At 47.8% G+C, this 17,223-nt stretch overlaps 2 protein-coding genes and 1 long non-coding RNA gene across 8 annotated transcripts; 2 read left to right on the top strand and 1 right to left on the bottom strand.

The window, feature by feature from the left end:
- The first annotated feature begins 844 nt into the window (after nt 1–844).
- Nucleotides 845–7,301, top strand: LOC127615188 (excitatory amino acid transporter 5-like). Its single transcript, XM_052086780.1, has 11 exons — nt 845–1,006; nt 1,463–1,542; nt 2,019–2,234; nt 3,828–3,870; nt 3,955–4,168; nt 4,326–4,425; nt 4,687–4,920; nt 4,999–5,193; nt 5,851–5,985; nt 6,079–6,241; nt 6,362–7,301. The coding sequence occupies exons 1-11, from the start codon at nt 845–847 to the stop codon at nt 6,506–6,508; spliced, it is 1,689 nt and encodes a 562-aa protein (XP_051942740.1). The 3' UTR covers nt 6,509–7,301.
- A 733-nt stretch (nt 7,302–8,034) lies between these two features.
- On the top strand, nt 8,035–8,687 carry LOC127615198 (uncharacterized). The gene is made up of 2 exons (XR_007966842.1): nt 8,035–8,370; nt 8,559–8,687. It is a non-coding gene; the product is annotated as an uncharacterized LOC127615198 (long non-coding RNA).
- Nucleotides 8,532–17,066, bottom strand: LOC127615192 (ELAV-like protein 1). Of its 6 annotated transcripts, none has more exons than XM_052086787.1 (7): nt 16,901–17,058; nt 16,146–16,209; nt 13,113–13,293; nt 12,682–12,785; nt 11,059–11,212; nt 10,758–10,983; nt 8,532–9,961 (listed from the first exon to the last, which is right to left on the bottom strand). In XM_052086787.1, exons 2-7 carry the CDS (start codon nt 16,179–16,181, stop codon nt 9,637–9,639), a joined length of 1,026 nt encoding a protein of 341 aa, XP_051942747.1. In that variant the 5' UTR covers nt 16,182–16,209; nt 16,901–17,058; the 3' UTR covers nt 8,532–9,636. The 6 variants fall into 6 exon arrangements, with proteins under 6 accessions (XP_051942747.1, XP_051942748.1, XP_051942749.1 ...); XM_052086788.1 differs by having other exon boundaries at nt 13,113–13,290; XM_052086789.1 differs by lacking the exon at nt 16,901–17,058 and adding an exon at nt 16,471–16,762 and having other exon boundaries at nt 13,113–13,290.
- Nucleotides 17,067–17,223: the final 157 nt, after the last annotated feature.

The following is a 17,223-nucleotide window of genomic DNA, read 5'->3' as shown; positions in this document are numbered from 1 at the left end:
GGCCCGGTAGTCCAGTGGTTAGCACGTGGGCTTCACAGTGCAGAGGTACCGGGTTCGATTCCAGCTCCGGCCTCCCTGTGTGGAGTTTGCATGTTCTCCCCGGGCCTGCGTGGGTTTTCTCCGGGTGCTCCGGTTTCCTCCCACATTCCAAAAATATGCATGGCAGGCTGATTGAACACTCTGAATTGTCCCTAGGTGTGAGTGCGAATGGTTGTTCGTTTCTGTGTGCCCTGCGATTGGCTGGCAACCGGTTCAGGGTGTCCCCCGCCTACTGCCGGGAGACGGCTGGGAATGGGCTCCAGCACCCCCCGCGACCGTAGTGAGGATCAAAGTGACAAATGTAGCCACAGAATAAATTAAACTCTTACAATAAGCATTTTCCGGATAAGCATTTTGAAACAGGCGGTTAAATTGCTCGGGTATGAACTCACTGCGGCGAGTCAGTTCGCCCGTCGTTTCTTTGTGAATGAAACGGCTCTAAAAGGCTCGGTCGGTCGTGATTTTCTCCTCATGAGCTATGAATGGAAACAGCACTACCACCTTGTCTTGAGCCCTCTTAAGCGTGAGCGAAGCAAAAGTGGGAGGGGAGGGGAGTCTTCATTGACATGGGAGGGGAGGATAATCCAATACAGGGAGACTTTACCAGGAAAAAAAGTCAAGGAACACTCGCGCTCTCCAAGACCTGGATGAGCACCTCACAGCCCGACACAGGAATTGTGCAGGCCGACTGATCTCCCCGGAGGACGCGGTGTACCTCACTGGCCCTACGACTTGGGCGGCTGCTCCGGCTCAGGGGGGGGTCGGGCGGGGAGGGCGCCCCGAGTACTGGGACGGTTGGGTCAGGATGGAGCGGTGGAAGAAAATGCTGCCAAGCGTGTGGTTGAAGGTCAGCGCGTACATCAGGCAGTACTGCAAGAGGAACGGCCTCCTGACGCTGTCCGTCTTTGCTGTGGTGACGGGCTGCGCTCTGGGATTCCTCTTGAGGTCGCTGAACCTGTCGACACAGGTACGGACGGACGGACGAATGAATGGATGGATGGAAGACGGATGGGTTTGAACGGGTTGGATTGATGACATCATAGAAACACGGCGAATGAGCCAGTTGCACCCAAACTGAAATACAGAAATTGTGATTTATTTACTCCAAAATGTGTTATCATCATTCAAATATCCAAGCCGGTGACAAACGATTCAATCGTCTTCTGCGAGATGGTAATAGTACATTTTGCGCATGCATCAGCATTATTTCAGTACTTCTGCGAGTTGAACGGTTCAGTGACGGCTCACTGGATGCATTTTAAAAGGGTAGTGGGCGGGGCGGTTCACAATTGATCGATGGATTGGAAAAAGAATATACAGCAATCGTGTCAGTTTTGCCAAGTTTTCTTGCCTATGGTACCGAGGGTGTGTTTGGGGTTTCAAGTTTGCCACCCCCCCCCCCCCGCCCCCTTTCCATCACCAGGCCAAGATCTACTTCTCTTTCCCTGGGGAGCTGCTGATGAGGATGTTGAAGATGCTAATTCTGCCTCTCATCACATCCAGGTACAAAAGAAAAAAAAATTTTTTTAAAGCTAGTGTGCAAGTTTTGGTATACATGCAACACAATTTAGTAGTTGAAAACCCAATTGGTATTTTCTTTCCCACCATCTTTAATTTATTTGTTTTAAATTACTTTGAAAAAAAATCTGTTTACTAAAAAAAAAGCCAACCCGTACAATTGATCCCAATTTTTTATTGATTTTTTTTTTCTAAAAGAAGACTTGGTATGTTCCAACAAATCAGACAAAATACCAAATGTTTTTTTTCTCCTTTCGCTAAATTTAACTGCTTTGCAAGTGACTTACAATTTTTTGGATTGGTTTTTAACATTTTTCCTCATCCTATGTGACATCGTGGCGGTCTCTATGCACGCCTCGCCCTAAGTTTGGACATTCCTTTTGTGTCATCAATAGTCATGACCAAAACATCTCACTTGTGACCAGACTATTAACTCCACGCCTCCTAATTTTGCATTTCAGTCTCATGTCTGGTCTGTCAGCCATGGACACGAAGGCCAGCGGCCGGCTGGGTGTCCTGACCATCACTTACTACCTATGGACAACTTTCATCGCCGTCATCGTGGGCATCGTGCTCGTTCTCATTATCCACCCGGGGGTGGGCACGGAGAAGGACAGCCACCACGCCAGCTCGGGGCCTGTGATGACTTCGGCTGATGCTCTGCTGGACCTCATCAGGTAAACGATGCGCATCTGACCGGGGAAGTCAGTATTGAACGTACTGTAGTATTTGTGTATTTGATTGCGTGAGCTCAGGACGTGTAGTTGGAGTGGCTCCAGTGAGTGTTGTCATTTGGGATTATCTAGCGCATGTCATTAGAGGGGCAGTGGGGACATTTGACTTTGAATTTGAACACTCAACCTTTGGCTTTGAAATCATGGTGGTTAATAGAGTTGCAGCGTCACTGGTCGCCTAAGAATAGGAAGCTACTTAATGGTAATCTGTTAATCGCGCACTCACTCTCCCTCTACGTTAGCCTTGAGTGTGTTTTAGCGCAGCGCCATTCATGTAAGAGCTCCACGAATACATTAGCGCTAAATCTGATTATTTAACAGCGCCGTGTTCGTCTGCCTGCCGCGCTAGGCGAGCAAACTTTCGACAAGAGAGGCGCACTTGCCATGTGCGCACAGCCCCGGCCTCGCTTTCGGTGACGTACACGTTGGATAAAACCCCGAGATTGTTGGCGCATTTGGCAAGCACCCCACACAAGGGGGGTTTACGTGGGAAAATACTCCATATAAACGCCTCAATCGGAATTGATACCGATTCATGCAGTGCCCCTTGTATTCGTCAAATCGGAATATCTGACGTCACAAGTCAACAGGTGACAAAGCGGCTAGCTTAAATCGCCGCGAATGCTAATTTCTAATTTGCGTGCCTGAGACTGTTGGCGCATTTGGCAAACACCCCACACAACGAGGGTTTACACGTAGCCACGAAAAAAATACTCCATATAAATGCCTCAATCGGAATTGATACCGAGTCATGCAGTGCCGCGTGTATTCGTCAAATCGGAATATCTGACGTCACAAGTCAACAGGTGACAAAGCGGCTAGCGTAAATCGCCGCGAATGCTAATTTCTAATTTGCGTGCCTGAGACTGTTGGCGCATTTGGCAAACACCCCACACAAGGAGTGTTTACGCGTAGCCACGAAAAAAATACTCCATATAAACGCCTCAATCGGAATTGGTACAGATTCATGTAGTGCCGCATGTATTCGTCAAATAGGAATATATGACGTCACGAGTCAACAGATGACAAAGCGGCTACCGTAAATCGCCGCTAATGCTAATTTGCTTGCTTGAAACACACGTTCACGTTTTATAAACACCGCGAAACACTTTTCAAACCTGAGAACCCCCACGTACCGGTCCAAGGGTCGCTTCCAGCTCACCGGCAACTTTCAAGAGAATAACTTGAAAATGGATGAATGAGTTACATTCAAAGTGAACGTGGTTGTCTGTATCCGGCTGCTGTTCACCTGCGACACTGTGATTGGCTGGCGATCAGTCAGGGTGTACGCCCCCAACCCCGCCCCCCTTTGCAACTCGACTGAAGACGAGCGTTATAGAAAATCAATGGATGGGATACATTTGTTTGTTTGTTTATTGAACATAAAACATATACAGTAATAATTTGACAGAAAATAAGGTAGATAAAAAAGTAAAAAGAAAGAAATCAGTCTTCATTCAACACAGTTATTCTGTTCAAGGTCCATATCATATTTGAGCGCAGACATGAAAATGCACCGTTTTTCGTCTTTTACAGGAACATGATCCCTTCCAATCTAATTGAAGCAACCTTCCAACAGGTAAGCAGATCCATTAATAAAATATCACAGCGAGTGTGAAATATCTTCACATTAACTCTTGTATTGTGGTTTCCCCACCCCCAGTACCGAACGGACCTAGTGCCCATCGTGCAGAGTTCCAACGGCAAGGAATCACAAGCCAATTACGTCTACGTCATGCCCGACTATCACAATCCCCGCCTGGGTCACCCAGTCTTTCTGGACATCACCCCAGCGCCGGACATCAACTACAAAATCGTGCCCAGTACCAGCAAGGGCATGAACGTACTGGGGATCGTCATCTTCTCTGCCACCATGGGTAAGATGAGCTGATTTGGAGTTTACGGATAAATGAGTAGCAGAGGGTGGGGTGGGATATTTCTGTATTTGAAGATTCAAGGTTCAAGGTTTTCCATATTGGGGACAAGGATTGGGGTCCTGCAAGTGAAAACTCTTCCCCCCCCCCGCACCCTTAGGGCTGCTCCTGGGAAAGATGGGCGAACGTGGAGCGCCGCTGGTCAATGTGTGCCAGTGCATCAACGAGTGCGTCATGAAGATCATTAACGCGGCCATGTGGTGAGGAACACACTCCGTACACGCACATGCTTGCTTGAAAAATAAACACAGAGCACAGGCAGATTAGATCTAAAAATAAATAGCACGCAGCAGTTCAGCAGTACCTGAAGTGCCCTAGTTGACGGGTAGTAGGAAGGCGAGATTTCATACTTTTTTTTCTCACTGTCCTGTATGAAATCAGACTCAACTTTTTTTTTCTGCTTCAGGTCAGGTAGGATCATCCAAATGATTTCTATTCGCTAAATTGATTCCGTCCTGCAGGTATTTCCCCTTTGGCATTGTGTTCCTGGTGGCAGGGAAGATCCTGGACATGCACGATCCAGCCCACCTGGGAGAAAAACTGGGCATGTACTTCATCACGGTCCTGTCCGGCCTGTTCGTGCACGGCCTCATCTTGCTGCCCCTCTTCTACTTCTTCTTCACGCGCAAAAACCCATTTCCCTTCATCAGGGGCCTCCTACAGGCTCTGGTCATCGCCTTGGCCACGTCTTCAAGGTGAGCGCAATCCAAGCGTGACTTGCGGCGGATGATACCCGCGTTGACGCCCCCAAGGTGGGTTTCGTCCTCTTTCAGCTCGGCCACTTTGCCAATCACCATGAAGTGTCTACTGGAGAACTGTGGCGTGGACCGTCAGATCGCTCGCTTCGTGTTGCCCGTGGGAGCCACCATCAACATGGACGGAACGGCCCTGTATGAGGCGGTGGCTGCCATTTTCATCGCTCAAGTCAACGAATACGACTTGGACTTCGGTCAGCTGGTCACCATAAGGTATCTTTCGGATATTCAATCTCCTTTAACTGTTGGAAGAGTAAGAATAAACGTTGCTCAAGCGTAAATGGCGGCTTGTCTGTACAGTGGTACCTCTACTTATGAAATTCATTGGTTCCGAGGTAAATTTCTTCACGAGAAAATGTTCTAAGTCGAGACGCGTTTTCCATGTAAATGCCCTAATCCATTCCAAGCGGCCTCCAAAATTCAGACAGAAATGTTTTCTAAAGCATAAAAATGCATCACAATATGTAAGAAATACATGTGACAATTAGATTATTGCACAATTGATCGATTGATTCGCATTTACGTAAACCGGAGGGGTGAATGACAAGGATGCCGCATAAACACATTTCTAGCTATCGACACACATTGAGACATGCGGTAGAGGTCCCTCTTAGCCAATGGGATGCCAGGAAGATGATCGGTAGTAGCCAATGGCAGAGCAGCTCTAAGTATGTTGCGTTCAGGAAAGTCGGAACTCCGATTAGCAGCCCATACTGTATTTTTACCTTTCGTATCTTGAAATTTCTTTCGTAACAAGAGGCAATATTCTCCCGTTGAGGCGTCTAGGCTGTAGCCGGCTGACCGTTTGCCGGTATAACCTGTAAAAATCACCGGTATGGAAGTGTCTGCATTTGACTTCTTCCGCCTTAGCATCACGGCGACAGCAGCGAGCATCGGCGCGGCTGGAATACCTCAAGCTGGTCTGGTTACCATGGTGATCGTCCTGACCTCTGTGGGCTTACCGCCTGCGGACATCTCTCTGATTGTGGCCATCGATTGGGTTCTGTGAGTCCCGCCGCCGCAAGGCACTTTAATGGCAAAAGATTTTTTTTTAAAATTCAACTGAGGTCAAATGTCACCCGTTTTCATTTTTCACAGCGATCGCTTCAGGACGATGATAAACGTCCTCGGCGATGCCTTAGCAGCCGGTATCATGGCACACGTATGCAGGAAAGACTTTGAGAAAGCCGCCGCCACAACGGGGGTCGCCTTAGATGTCATCGCCCCCACCATCGTCAATAATGGAGGATCATCAAAACGGGTAAGGCGAAACATAGGCATATATGGATAAGAATTCAAGAATTAAGACAGTGTTGACATATTTTAGTCATCTCACAAAGACCAACAAATGTTTATTTGCCCCCCCCCCCCGCCCCAACAGAGAGACACGGTGATCTCCGTAGGCAACCAGAGCGTGACGCTATCCGACGCACCCCTGATCGCGCACCGCTGTGATTTTATGTTTGAGGTGGATGGCGACAACATCTTGGAGAAACCAGTGGCCTGCTACAACTTATGCCAAGTTTGAGCCAGCCTTGCACGGACGAACACTAAGCACTCAGATTACCGAGAAACCAAAAAGGGAACCCGCGTTAAACTCAGGATGCAGCTTTTCAGTTCCTTTGCCAGTGCCAAGACAAAAAAAAAAAAAACTTCACGACTGGATGTACATCGTGCTCTAGCCTTAACATGATCGGTCGTGCTGAGATGGCAGCGGCTCATGAACGTCACATTGGACTCACAAGCGCTTTCAAACTGTATCTTCATTTGATGAGCATCGGTTCAGCTCAAGGGCACTTCAACATGGTCATGATGGCCAGGGATTGGAACCCCAACCTCCGGGTTGAGAGATGAGCGCTCGACAACTGGAGCCATGCCACCCCAACATTGTCAATTCAACCTCATGTATAGATGAAACAAACAAAAACAAAGCAATTATATCGAGGAGTTAAGTCTTTTTTTTTATACCAATGTCATTTTTGTGTGTGTGTGCGCGCTTGTTTTCCAATTAAAAGTTGGTTCACTCCACCAGTCTAATTTATTTATTTTGGGTCTGTTTTGCGGGTACAGCTAACTTAGATGAAGCTGTTACTATCAGATGCCCACTTGAAAATAGGCGAAAGTGCTTTTTAAAGCAAAAACAGATGCTCGCAAGCATTTGAATAAACGCACCGAGGGTCTGCTTGTGTATGGATGTACAAACATACATACATGCACACCCACACATCTCTGGCGTCGGGCAGAATCTTGAAAGCTCCAAAATCGTCACTTTTCAGGAGAACCCAAACAGCTGGAATATTTGATCATTGCATGTGAAACAGGCGGCCCGGTAGTCCAGTGGTTAGCACGTGGGCTTCACAGTGCAGAGGTACCGGGTTCGATTCCCAGCTCCGGCCTCCCTGTGTGGAGTTTGCATGTTCTCCCCGGGCTTGCGTGGGTTTTCTCCGGGTGCTCCGGTTTCCTCCCACATTCCAAAAATATGCGTGGCAGGCTGATTGAACACTCTAAATTGTCTCTAGGTGTGAGTGTGAGCGTGGATGGTTGTTCGTCTCTGTGTGCCCTGCGATTGGCTGGCAACCGATTCAGGGTGTCCCCCGCCTACTGCCCGAAGATAGCTGGGATAGGCTCCAGCACCCCCCGCGACCCTAGTGAGGATCAAGCGGTTAGGAAGATGAATGAATGAATGCATGTGAAACACTTTCGATGTAGACCGAACGAAATTATTTTTTGCCAATTGTGAGCTTTCATTCTTGCAACCACCCACTAATGATCTTTCCGGTTGTCCTTCTCCCCGAAAACACACAACTTGTTCCTTCACTTCAAAGCCACCATGATTTTTATTACCGTGATCAAAAATTCAGACATTTAACGAGCGCTTGGAGGTTAAGACCAGCACAAGTCTTCCATGAAAAAATAATTCAAATAAAACGCTTATAAATTAAGGCTGAAAGCAGCGCCTCTCCGCCCTGACTCACCTGTTTTGAGGAGCACAAAAGCAGAGGCAGCCGAACGAAAACGATGAAACTCAATTTACGATGAAGATTAAAGTCCAACAGGAGACAGGTATGACCTGCTTTGAGCAAGAAACGACATATTGCACACATTTCAAAGACCCTCAAGACCGGTGGGAAGACAGTGGGGGGAAACGCCCCGGTGATGTTGGGGAATCTACAGCCCCTTTGATCAAGACTCCTATGCAATTAAAAAAAAAAAAATCTTAAAGGGAGTGTTTTTAAAAGGCACCGAAAACCCCTTACTTGAACCGTGTTTCAGATTCACTAATTCATGACGAGCCATCAAGAACTTGAGGACTTCAATTGGCCCCAACGGAAGGAATTCATCGTAGCAGCTGTCACCTGACAGCCACTTTAAATCATTTCATATCGAGATGTCCTCCCAAATATATATTTAAATACATATTTTATCCATGTCTTCGAATAAGCAGGAAGTAGCATAACACAGCTCGCACTCAATTTGATGACCTTCCCCCGACCCCTCCCGCCCCCTCAAAAACTTTGATTTTCTACACTTAAAAGTATTTGTCACAATGCAATGTATCAACATTGTATTTATTTTAGTTGGGCCAAATTGGAAGAATTAAAAAAAAGACAAAAAGAAAAAACAACGCCAAGGTTTCGCAAAACAAAAGTAAATTTAATGGTTTGAGCTGAAAAGTGAAACAACGAACCAAAAAAAATAATAATAAAGTGAAATGATCAACAAAGGCCATCGGTTTCACTCCAAACTTGAGATGAGCACTTGTTAAAAGTTGTTAAAACAACGAAAACCAAACAAAATAAAGCCTGCCTCTGCTAAAAAGAAAAATCACAAAAAGCAACTTTTTTTTCTTTTGTTCTTGATTAAACAACACGAATGAAAAGAGGCGGGAGGAATAAAGTGATGTTGCGTCCAGTCAGTCTGATAAAACTCTTGAGTACCTCTGTCCATTGTGGGAGGGGGAAGAAGAAGAAGAAAAAAAGCCAGTTGGTCCATCACTTTTCCCTCCTCAATCTTGCCCCCCCACCCCATACAAATAAGAACGACATTAATTAAAAGATACCCAGATTTCAATCTGTAGGGCGGGCAATTTGTTGATTCACGTCCAAATTTGATCTTTAGATCAACTCGGAGGGGAGGGGTGGGTGGGGGGGGGGGGCTTGAAGCGAAACCCAAATTGGAAATGCATTTGCTCGCACATTTACGTCCACTGGCTGATTAGAATCCAAGGCCTCCATGTCTCAAAGTGACAATACTACAGGGCTGCTGCTTCGTGAGAGAGAGGGGGGGTGGGGGGGGGGGACGCAGAGCAAAACGTGGCTCAGAATATGAACCAAAGGAGGCGAAATTCTGGTTTTCATTTCACCCCAAAAACACCCCTCGCCCCGGCAAGAAAGTATACACACCCTGTTGAGTATTGCCAGGATGCTCAGTCTGAATTTCTCGCTACCGCGTGCGCAGTAAAGTAGCAGATTTTTGAAGGTTCGGAATTACTGTAACGACGATACAAAAGTCTCATGCTCCGGAAGAAAAAAGCGAAAACCAACAACGAGCAATGTAAGTTGGGAGACTTTTTTTTTTTTTGGGGTGCAGTGTTGAGTGAACGCGTTAAACCAAGCGGAGCGTACTTCCCGAAGCTCCCCCGCCAAGCTCTCGCCTCTACTTGTGGCCCTTGCTGGTCTTGAACGACACCTGCAGGGTCTTGTCGCCCAGGCGGTAGCCGTTCAGGCTGGCGATGGCCATGGCCGCCTCCTCGTAGTTGGTCATGGTGACAAAGCCGAAGCCTTTGCACTTGTTAGTGTTGAAGTCGCGGATCACCTTGACGTTGGTGACGGCGCCGAAGGGGCCGAACATCTGCCACAGAATGCTCTCGTCGGCGTCCTGGCCCAGGTTGTAGATGAAGATGCACCAGCCCGAGGCCGAGTTGCCCGGCACGCCCACGTTGCCCACGCTGCCCATGTGGTCCACGCCCATCGGGGAGAATCTGAGGAAGGCCGCCGGGCACAAAGCGTGACTGACGCGCTCACCAATTGCCGTCGCGCTTGTTACCGGACCTACAGTGGGACTTTGGACTTTGTTCCGCGTACAAATTCCGAAAAAGCAGGAGAGAAACCAGATGGTTGGATGGATACTGAAATCGCGGGGGACGTGAAGACACTATGTTGCATGCAACCCCATTATTCCAAACACGGCGGTCCGATTCATTTTGCTTTTGTGTCCGTGATGTCATATTTAGTTGACAGCAGGTAGCAAAATGGCCACCCCGCGAGATGAAAGATGACAACGTGTATTTTGCGGCTTGGTTCATGTTCCACGACAGCAACATCTGAATAAGAATGCCGCGTTTCGACTAGTGGGGGCGCACGGAGCTTATTGTAAAAATGTTTGACTTGACCCCCCCACACCCCCTTTGATTGAAAGGTCAATCAAGCGGTTTAGCAGTACCCCCTTCCCCTAAAATGCAATTTTTTGGAGGGTCGTTTTCTCTTAAGCATCTTACTCCTGCATGTAAACGCTTCGGAATGAACAAATTCACCTTCTCGCGGATCTTTTAGCAAAACACATCCTCCGTTATACGCCGAAAAGCTCATGGCGAAAGCCTACGCCACGCCAGTGTTAGCATCCATAAGCGATGAGCAGGCTTTTTGGAACCCTCAGCCCATTTTCACGGCGGGGGCATAATCGTTGAAGTATAATCAAAAAGGTACGAGAGGAGAACGTTGAAAAGAACGAGCCGCTTTTCTCTCAAGTGTATTCATTTCCCGCCCACGCGGACTCACCTGAACCGCTGCGCCTGGTGGTGCATGGGCCCGGCGAAGCGTCTGGACTGGTTGTGGTAGAGCTGCGAGAGGAGCTGCGTGTTCTTCATCATGTTGGGGTCGGCGGCGAAGCGCACCGAGATGGGCTCCGAGGCCCCCGGCGGCTTTTGCCCGTTAATGTTTTTCGCCGCCTCCTCGGCCTCGGAGCGCTTGTCGAAGCGGATGAAGGCCTTGCCTCGCGACATGCCTGTGGGCCCCCGCAGGACGAGCGAGTGAGTGAGCAAGCGAGCCAGGAAGTGGTTTCAACGCCACCGTCCCTTACCTGTAGACTGGTCGACGAGCACGCGGGAGTTGATGATGCGGCCGTAGCGCGAGAACATTTCCTCCACGTCCTTCTGCATCATGGTCTTGGGCAGACTGGTGATGTACAAGTTGGCGTCCTTGATGGTGTCCGAGCTGGGCCGCGCGTACGACACCTGCGACGGGAAAGGCAAGGCGTCGCACAATAAAAAGTGGCGTCAACCTCAATCTTTCACTCATTCACTCACACGCACGCGCACGTATTTGATCAAATACGATTTGTGCTTTGGCGATGGCAAACACTTGACTTCTATATTGCTTGTGGACACATCGTTATGGATCTCGAGTGCGTTCCCACAATCAAGCGTGACTTTCAAACAAGCATGTCAATCTTTTGTGAGCAACCTTATTTATGGAAAAAAAAAATAATGACGTCCTGCACTTCTGCCTGCCCGCCCGTCCGCCCGCCCATGCAACGGCCACTGGATGCATGCGCCACATGCACAGATTTGCACGCTAGTGTATGAAGTGTTCACTCTGAATGAGAATGCTCTTATAGTCTGATTATTGTTGACATCACGGATCCCCGAAGAACATTTTTTGGCTATCGTTAGAAATCATTTTGGTTGGCGGCTTTCAAACCGCCATGCATCTCTTCATGTCCTTTTTTCCTAAAAGTGAGATGTGAATTCCGTCACTGCTCTCCATTGCGGATCCTGGGCCGAACCAATGTGGCAACGACCCTGCCAGCACGGCGACGTAAGCAAATGCACGGAGGGATCAGTCAAAACGATTGTCTCGATTGCCACTTTCGCCACACATTGCACCTACAAGCGCAAGCCGCTCGCCTAGTTGCGACGCCTTCATCTCCCGGAGCAGATTTCGGATCGGGAAGAAAATGCGTGTATAAAACGTAAATGGGCCGTCACTCGTATTGCAGTTTTCGACCTTTGGCACTCGAAGCGCTCCGCATTGTTACCTCCAGATGACGGCGCATCAGGAGCAAATGAGAGACTTCAGTATTTTGCTCGAGGACACTTTGACATGATTGCAATGGCCAGGGGGGAGGACCCTCAAATGAACATTCAGACAGCCTTTGAAAGGGTTATAATTCATTCATTCATTCATCTTCCGAACCGCTTGATCCTCACTAGGGTCGCGGGGGGTGCTGGAGCCTATCCCAGCTGTCTTCGGGCAGTAGGCGGGGGACACCCTGAATCGGTTGCCAGCCAATCGCAGGGCACACAGAGACGAACAACCATTCGCACTCACACTCACACCTAGGGACAATTTAGAGTGTTCAATCAGCCTGCCACGCAAGTTTTTGGAATGTGGGAGGAAACCGGAGCACCCGGAGAAAACCCACGCAGGCTATAATTGCGGGGGGGAAAAAAGTGCAGTTCTGCTTTAAAATATATATGTGGCCTGCCCCGATTTTGTCCAAAGAAATAAAACGAATCATTGGTGCCGTTGTTTGCGGCGCAGCGTTTTAGTGCAAACAAATTTCCGTGACGGAGAATCAAACTCGCGGTGACCGTCGAGCCACTGCCTGCATCTACTCGCTAGCCAGCGGACAGCACGGGTGTGTTACATGACAAGACATCGTTTGACAAATGGTAGAGAACACCTGATATGTGCACGTTACCTTGATCGTTTTGGAATGTAGCCTTAGTCCATTCAGTGATTCGATAGCTCTTTCTGCGTCACTAGGGTTAACATAGTTAACAAATCCGTACCCTAAACTGTGGCCTAGAAAAAAAAAATAAAAAGAAAAAAAGAAAAGAAAACAATAAAATGAAACAAACAAAAAAAAACGTGTAAAGTTAGTGGCTAGTCTAAACAAACAAACGAACAAACAAATAAAATGTTCACAGATCATCAACGGCCGTTAGAATAAATCCAACTTCTAGGCCCCCCCCATAAATAAACAAACAAACAAATAAATAAAATCAGACAGTCCCTAAAATGAATGAGCAAAAGTGAAAATTTATGTTTCCCAACAAATTTGGTGCTCTGGTAGCTCACCGGTTGTTTAGGTTACCCCCCCCCCCTCCCCCCGAGCGCGCCCCGGCGTACCTCCGACTTTATCACGAATCAGCTTGGCCGACTCCACCTCGCCGACGCTGCCGAAGAGGTTGCGCAGGTCATCTTGCGACATGCCCTGCGGCAGGTAGTTGACGATCAGGTTGGTCTTGGCGTTCTTTGCGTCCTCGCCCGGCATGTCGTAACCGTTGGACATATTGTATGCCTCCTGCTGCTGGAAAGCGGGTGTACAGACAGTGTGGGGGGAGGGAGGAAGGGGGGAGGGCACGGCACAGCAGGGTGTTAGGCAACGAAAAGCACGAGGAGTTGCCTTGAGCATCACTTGGTGTTTTTCCCAAACTTTCTCAAGCCAAGGCACAACATATTCGGCATGATGAACATCTCGCGGCACACAAAACAAATCACGTCAACAAATATACAAACCCAATTCCAATCAAGTTGGCACGTTGTGTGAAACGCAAAGAAAAACAGAACACGGCGATTTATTTCACGTTCAAACTGATGAAGGACAACGTGGTTCAACGTAAAATTGCAAGAAATGTCGAGGTTTCTTCATCGACGGTCCAGAATGTCGCTAAAATATTCAGAGAATCTGCCCGTAAACCGACATGGAATGCCCCAGTGACCTTCGATTCCTCGGGCGGCATCAAAAAAAGCGTCATCAATGTGTCAAGGATACCAATACGTGGGGCTCAGGAAGCCACGCCCCCACCCCGCCAATCAAAACGCGGAGTGAGGTCAGCCAAGTTCCTCCGTTAAGAGCGAGAGGCTCCTTCATAACATTCCATACTGACGAAAAAAAAAAAGTCATAAAAGTCACCTAAGACAGGGGTGCCCAAACTTTTTGGATCGAAGATCTACTTTTCGATCAACTAACCTCACGGGATCTACCCTTACCGGCGCGCGCACCCACACACACAAATTTGAGATTTATCTGCTTTATTCATTCATTCATTCATCTTCCGAGCCGCTTGATCCTCACTAGGGTCGCGGGGGGTGCTGGAGCCTATCCCAGCCGTCTTCGGGCAGTAGGCGGGGGACACCCTGAATCGGTTGCCAGCCAATCGCAGGGCACACAGAAACGAACAACCATTCGCACTCACACTCACACCTAGGGACAATTTAGAGTGTTCAATCAGCCTGCCACGCATGTTTTTGGAATGTGGGAGGAAACCGGAGCACCCGGAGAAAACCCACGCAGGCCCGGGGAGAACATGCAAACTCCACACAGGGAGGCCGGAGCTGGAATCGAACCCGGAACCTCTGCACTGTGAAGCCGACGTGCTAACCACTGGACTACCGGGCCGCCCATCTGCTTTATTTTATTTTTTAAATATTTTTTTTTTGTGAAAATGAGACTGATAAGATTAGTGTGCAGTGTATATTAACACAAAAAATATATTACTAACATGTACAAAGACACACAAATGGGCGTTTGTTTTTTTTCTTCTCGACACTCCTCGGATCTACTTGGGACCTGTCTTAGATCTACCGGTAGATCAGGATCTACCTGATGGGCACCCCTGACCTAAGATCTAAGAGATGATATTAGATTTATGTCGGCCAACGCTTAATGCTTCCATATGAGTAGCGTCTCTAAGGAAACGGGGGGTATCAGGAAACCCCAACTAAAGTAGTATTGAGGTGACGAGAAGCCCGCAAGAAGCACAACTCCCCCCGTAAAGTCAGAACCGCGTGTCGTGACTCCAAACACGCTTCCAAAACAACACAAGAAGTTCATTAGGGCTAAGAAGTGGAAGACTTTGGACGAGCCAAGTCATTCTCCAGACTTCAAATCTATCGGCAGTGCGCCATTTGCTCGCTAAATGCTGACATTTATCAAGAAGAATGACAAAACGAAAGGGTGTGACCTAATTTGTTTTGGTGCGCCCCAACAAAGTGCCGCCAGTGGAAAAGTGAGGGTGGAGCCGCCAATCTTGTTGATGGTTTCTGCCCCGCGCCAGCAATACGTACTCGAAATCAGGCAACACTCATCAGAGGGCCAGTATCTGGAGGAGACGACAAATGTCGAAGGCAAACTCTCGCCGCATCTGCACACTGAGCAGATTTCGGTGAATAGATTTGCTGTTGGCTGACACACAATCGGGCCTGACGAGACAAGCCGTCACCGGGACGGACAGAGGCCCATTCAGGAAGGCAGAAGGCTTGCGATTGTGCATTCTGGTGCGAAGGAAGGCGGAGGTGGAGGCCAGCGACTTGACCGTTACGTTCCTCCCCGCTGACGCCGATGTGCCTGTTTTTGATGGTATTGGAGATTAATACACAAGTTGGTTTAACTTGACCTTTGCCTCGTGTCCAACTAAAGATAGAGAGTCCATAGCGATGGATCGAGTGGTGCCTTGAGATACGAGTTGCCACATTTATGAGTCTCCAGGCTGTTGTCAAGCAAACAGAAAGCCTGTGCTACCTTAGCGCGACCATACAACGGGAGCAACTACAAATGGCCGATGCTTTTTGCAGCGTTTCAACATTGGCATCACAGTTGCACAATGTGGCAACATCTCAAACTGCAGCAATCAAAGTGCATATATTTCACACACATGCTAAAAAATAAACAAACACCTGGGTTTTACCCCTCGCGGACCCAACCAAAAAATAAAAATAATGCATTAAAACGCATACAGTTTTAATGCATTATTTAAATTTTACAGTATTTGAAATTTCATAAAGACCTGTGTGTAAAATAGCAAAGTTTGCGGTGAAAATGTACGCGAGTGGTTATTACAACGCAGTTATACTCAAGTGAATGGGAGTGCGCACCGCTTTTTAACGTCTTTATTCTCACACGCGACCATTTTTTGCAGCAACCTCAGAGTCTTTTTTAACTCAAACTAGCTTTGCATGGAATGAAAATACGGCACAACGTATAGTTATGGGGAGCCGATAAACCAGATACGGGGTTGCTTTGTGATGGGCCGGTCCAGGTCTGGTTCTCACACAACTTGACTTATCCAAACTTTTCTCTGGTATCGGTGTGTTAATGGGAAAGCTATTTCAAATAATTTGATCTTACAGTTACACTTTGTAGTGAGCAAAACAACTTACATCCAAGTACTGAATGTGTCCTCTACGAACTGCCATGAAGAAAGACACTTCACTGCTCCAGAAGCTGAACAAGGGGGTGGAATGTCATCACTGTTAATTTTTTTTAATATATTTTTTTCAAGACATTGGAATTCACGAATGAAATTCGTATTTTCAAACCGATTCCAATCAACACTGGACGATGTAGCGGTTCACTTTTTTTAAAATACCAAGCACTCCATGGGGGCTAGCACGATTTCACCGCTTTTGACGGCAAACTGAAGACATGAAAATATACGTGATTTGTCAAAGTCTTTGCTAAAGGGAAAATAAAATCCGGCCTCACCACTGTTATTTCACGGGAAAAAATGAACACGGCGCGCAAGAGCTACCCACGATAGCATTAGCAACGCCACTTGGGGCCGCTTAGCCAACGTTGCTCGGGCTTAACCGCACGAAAAGAAAACCACACAAAACACACAACTTACACGCCTCAAGAGCGTGACTAAGTCGCTTTGAACGTATCAAAGGACGTTTTTCCTCGCGCGAGTGGCTCGCTGAGTCAAAGCACCGGCTCTCCATTTTCGTATGCGACGGTTTGTGCCTCTCCCGCCCGTACTTTAAAAATCACAGCGGCCTGCTACAAGGCCTCAAAGCCTGACGTTAGCCTCAGCCGAGTTAGCCGTAGCCCTCAAGGCCACGAAACGTTAAAAAAATAATAACCCCACTGAGCATCAAGCTTCCACGGTGCATTGGTGAACATTTTAGAAACTTACCAGCTTTTGGAACAGGGGCGGCAGGTTGTTCCACTTGATAAAACCGATTCCCCCCCCCAAGCTCGTTTTTTTTCGTGTTGACCGATCACACGTCTCCTTCCCTCCGGTCAGGGAGTTTCTCGCTAGCAATGTGGTGAATGAGTGACGCTAGAAACCACGCCCACCTATCGCGGTGAAACGTGTTTATCCGCCAATTTTGCTGGAGATTGTGAGTGAGCACAACATAGCAAGCCAGTTGTTTGCTCAAAAATAACTTGCTGAGTTGTTATTCAACCAGATAATCTTAAAAAAAAAAACTTCCCATTGCATCACATTAAGATGTT

Source organism: Hippocampus zosterae, chromosome 14 (assembly GCF_025434085.1).
Source record: "Hippocampus zosterae strain Florida chromosome 14, ASM2543408v3, whole genome shotgun sequence".
Classification (NCBI taxonomy): Eukaryota; Metazoa; Chordata; class Actinopteri; order Syngnathiformes; family Syngnathidae; genus Hippocampus; species Hippocampus zosterae.
The sequence above is the reverse complement of the archived record's forward strand: the minus strand, read 5'-3'. Positions and strand labels throughout refer to the sequence as shown.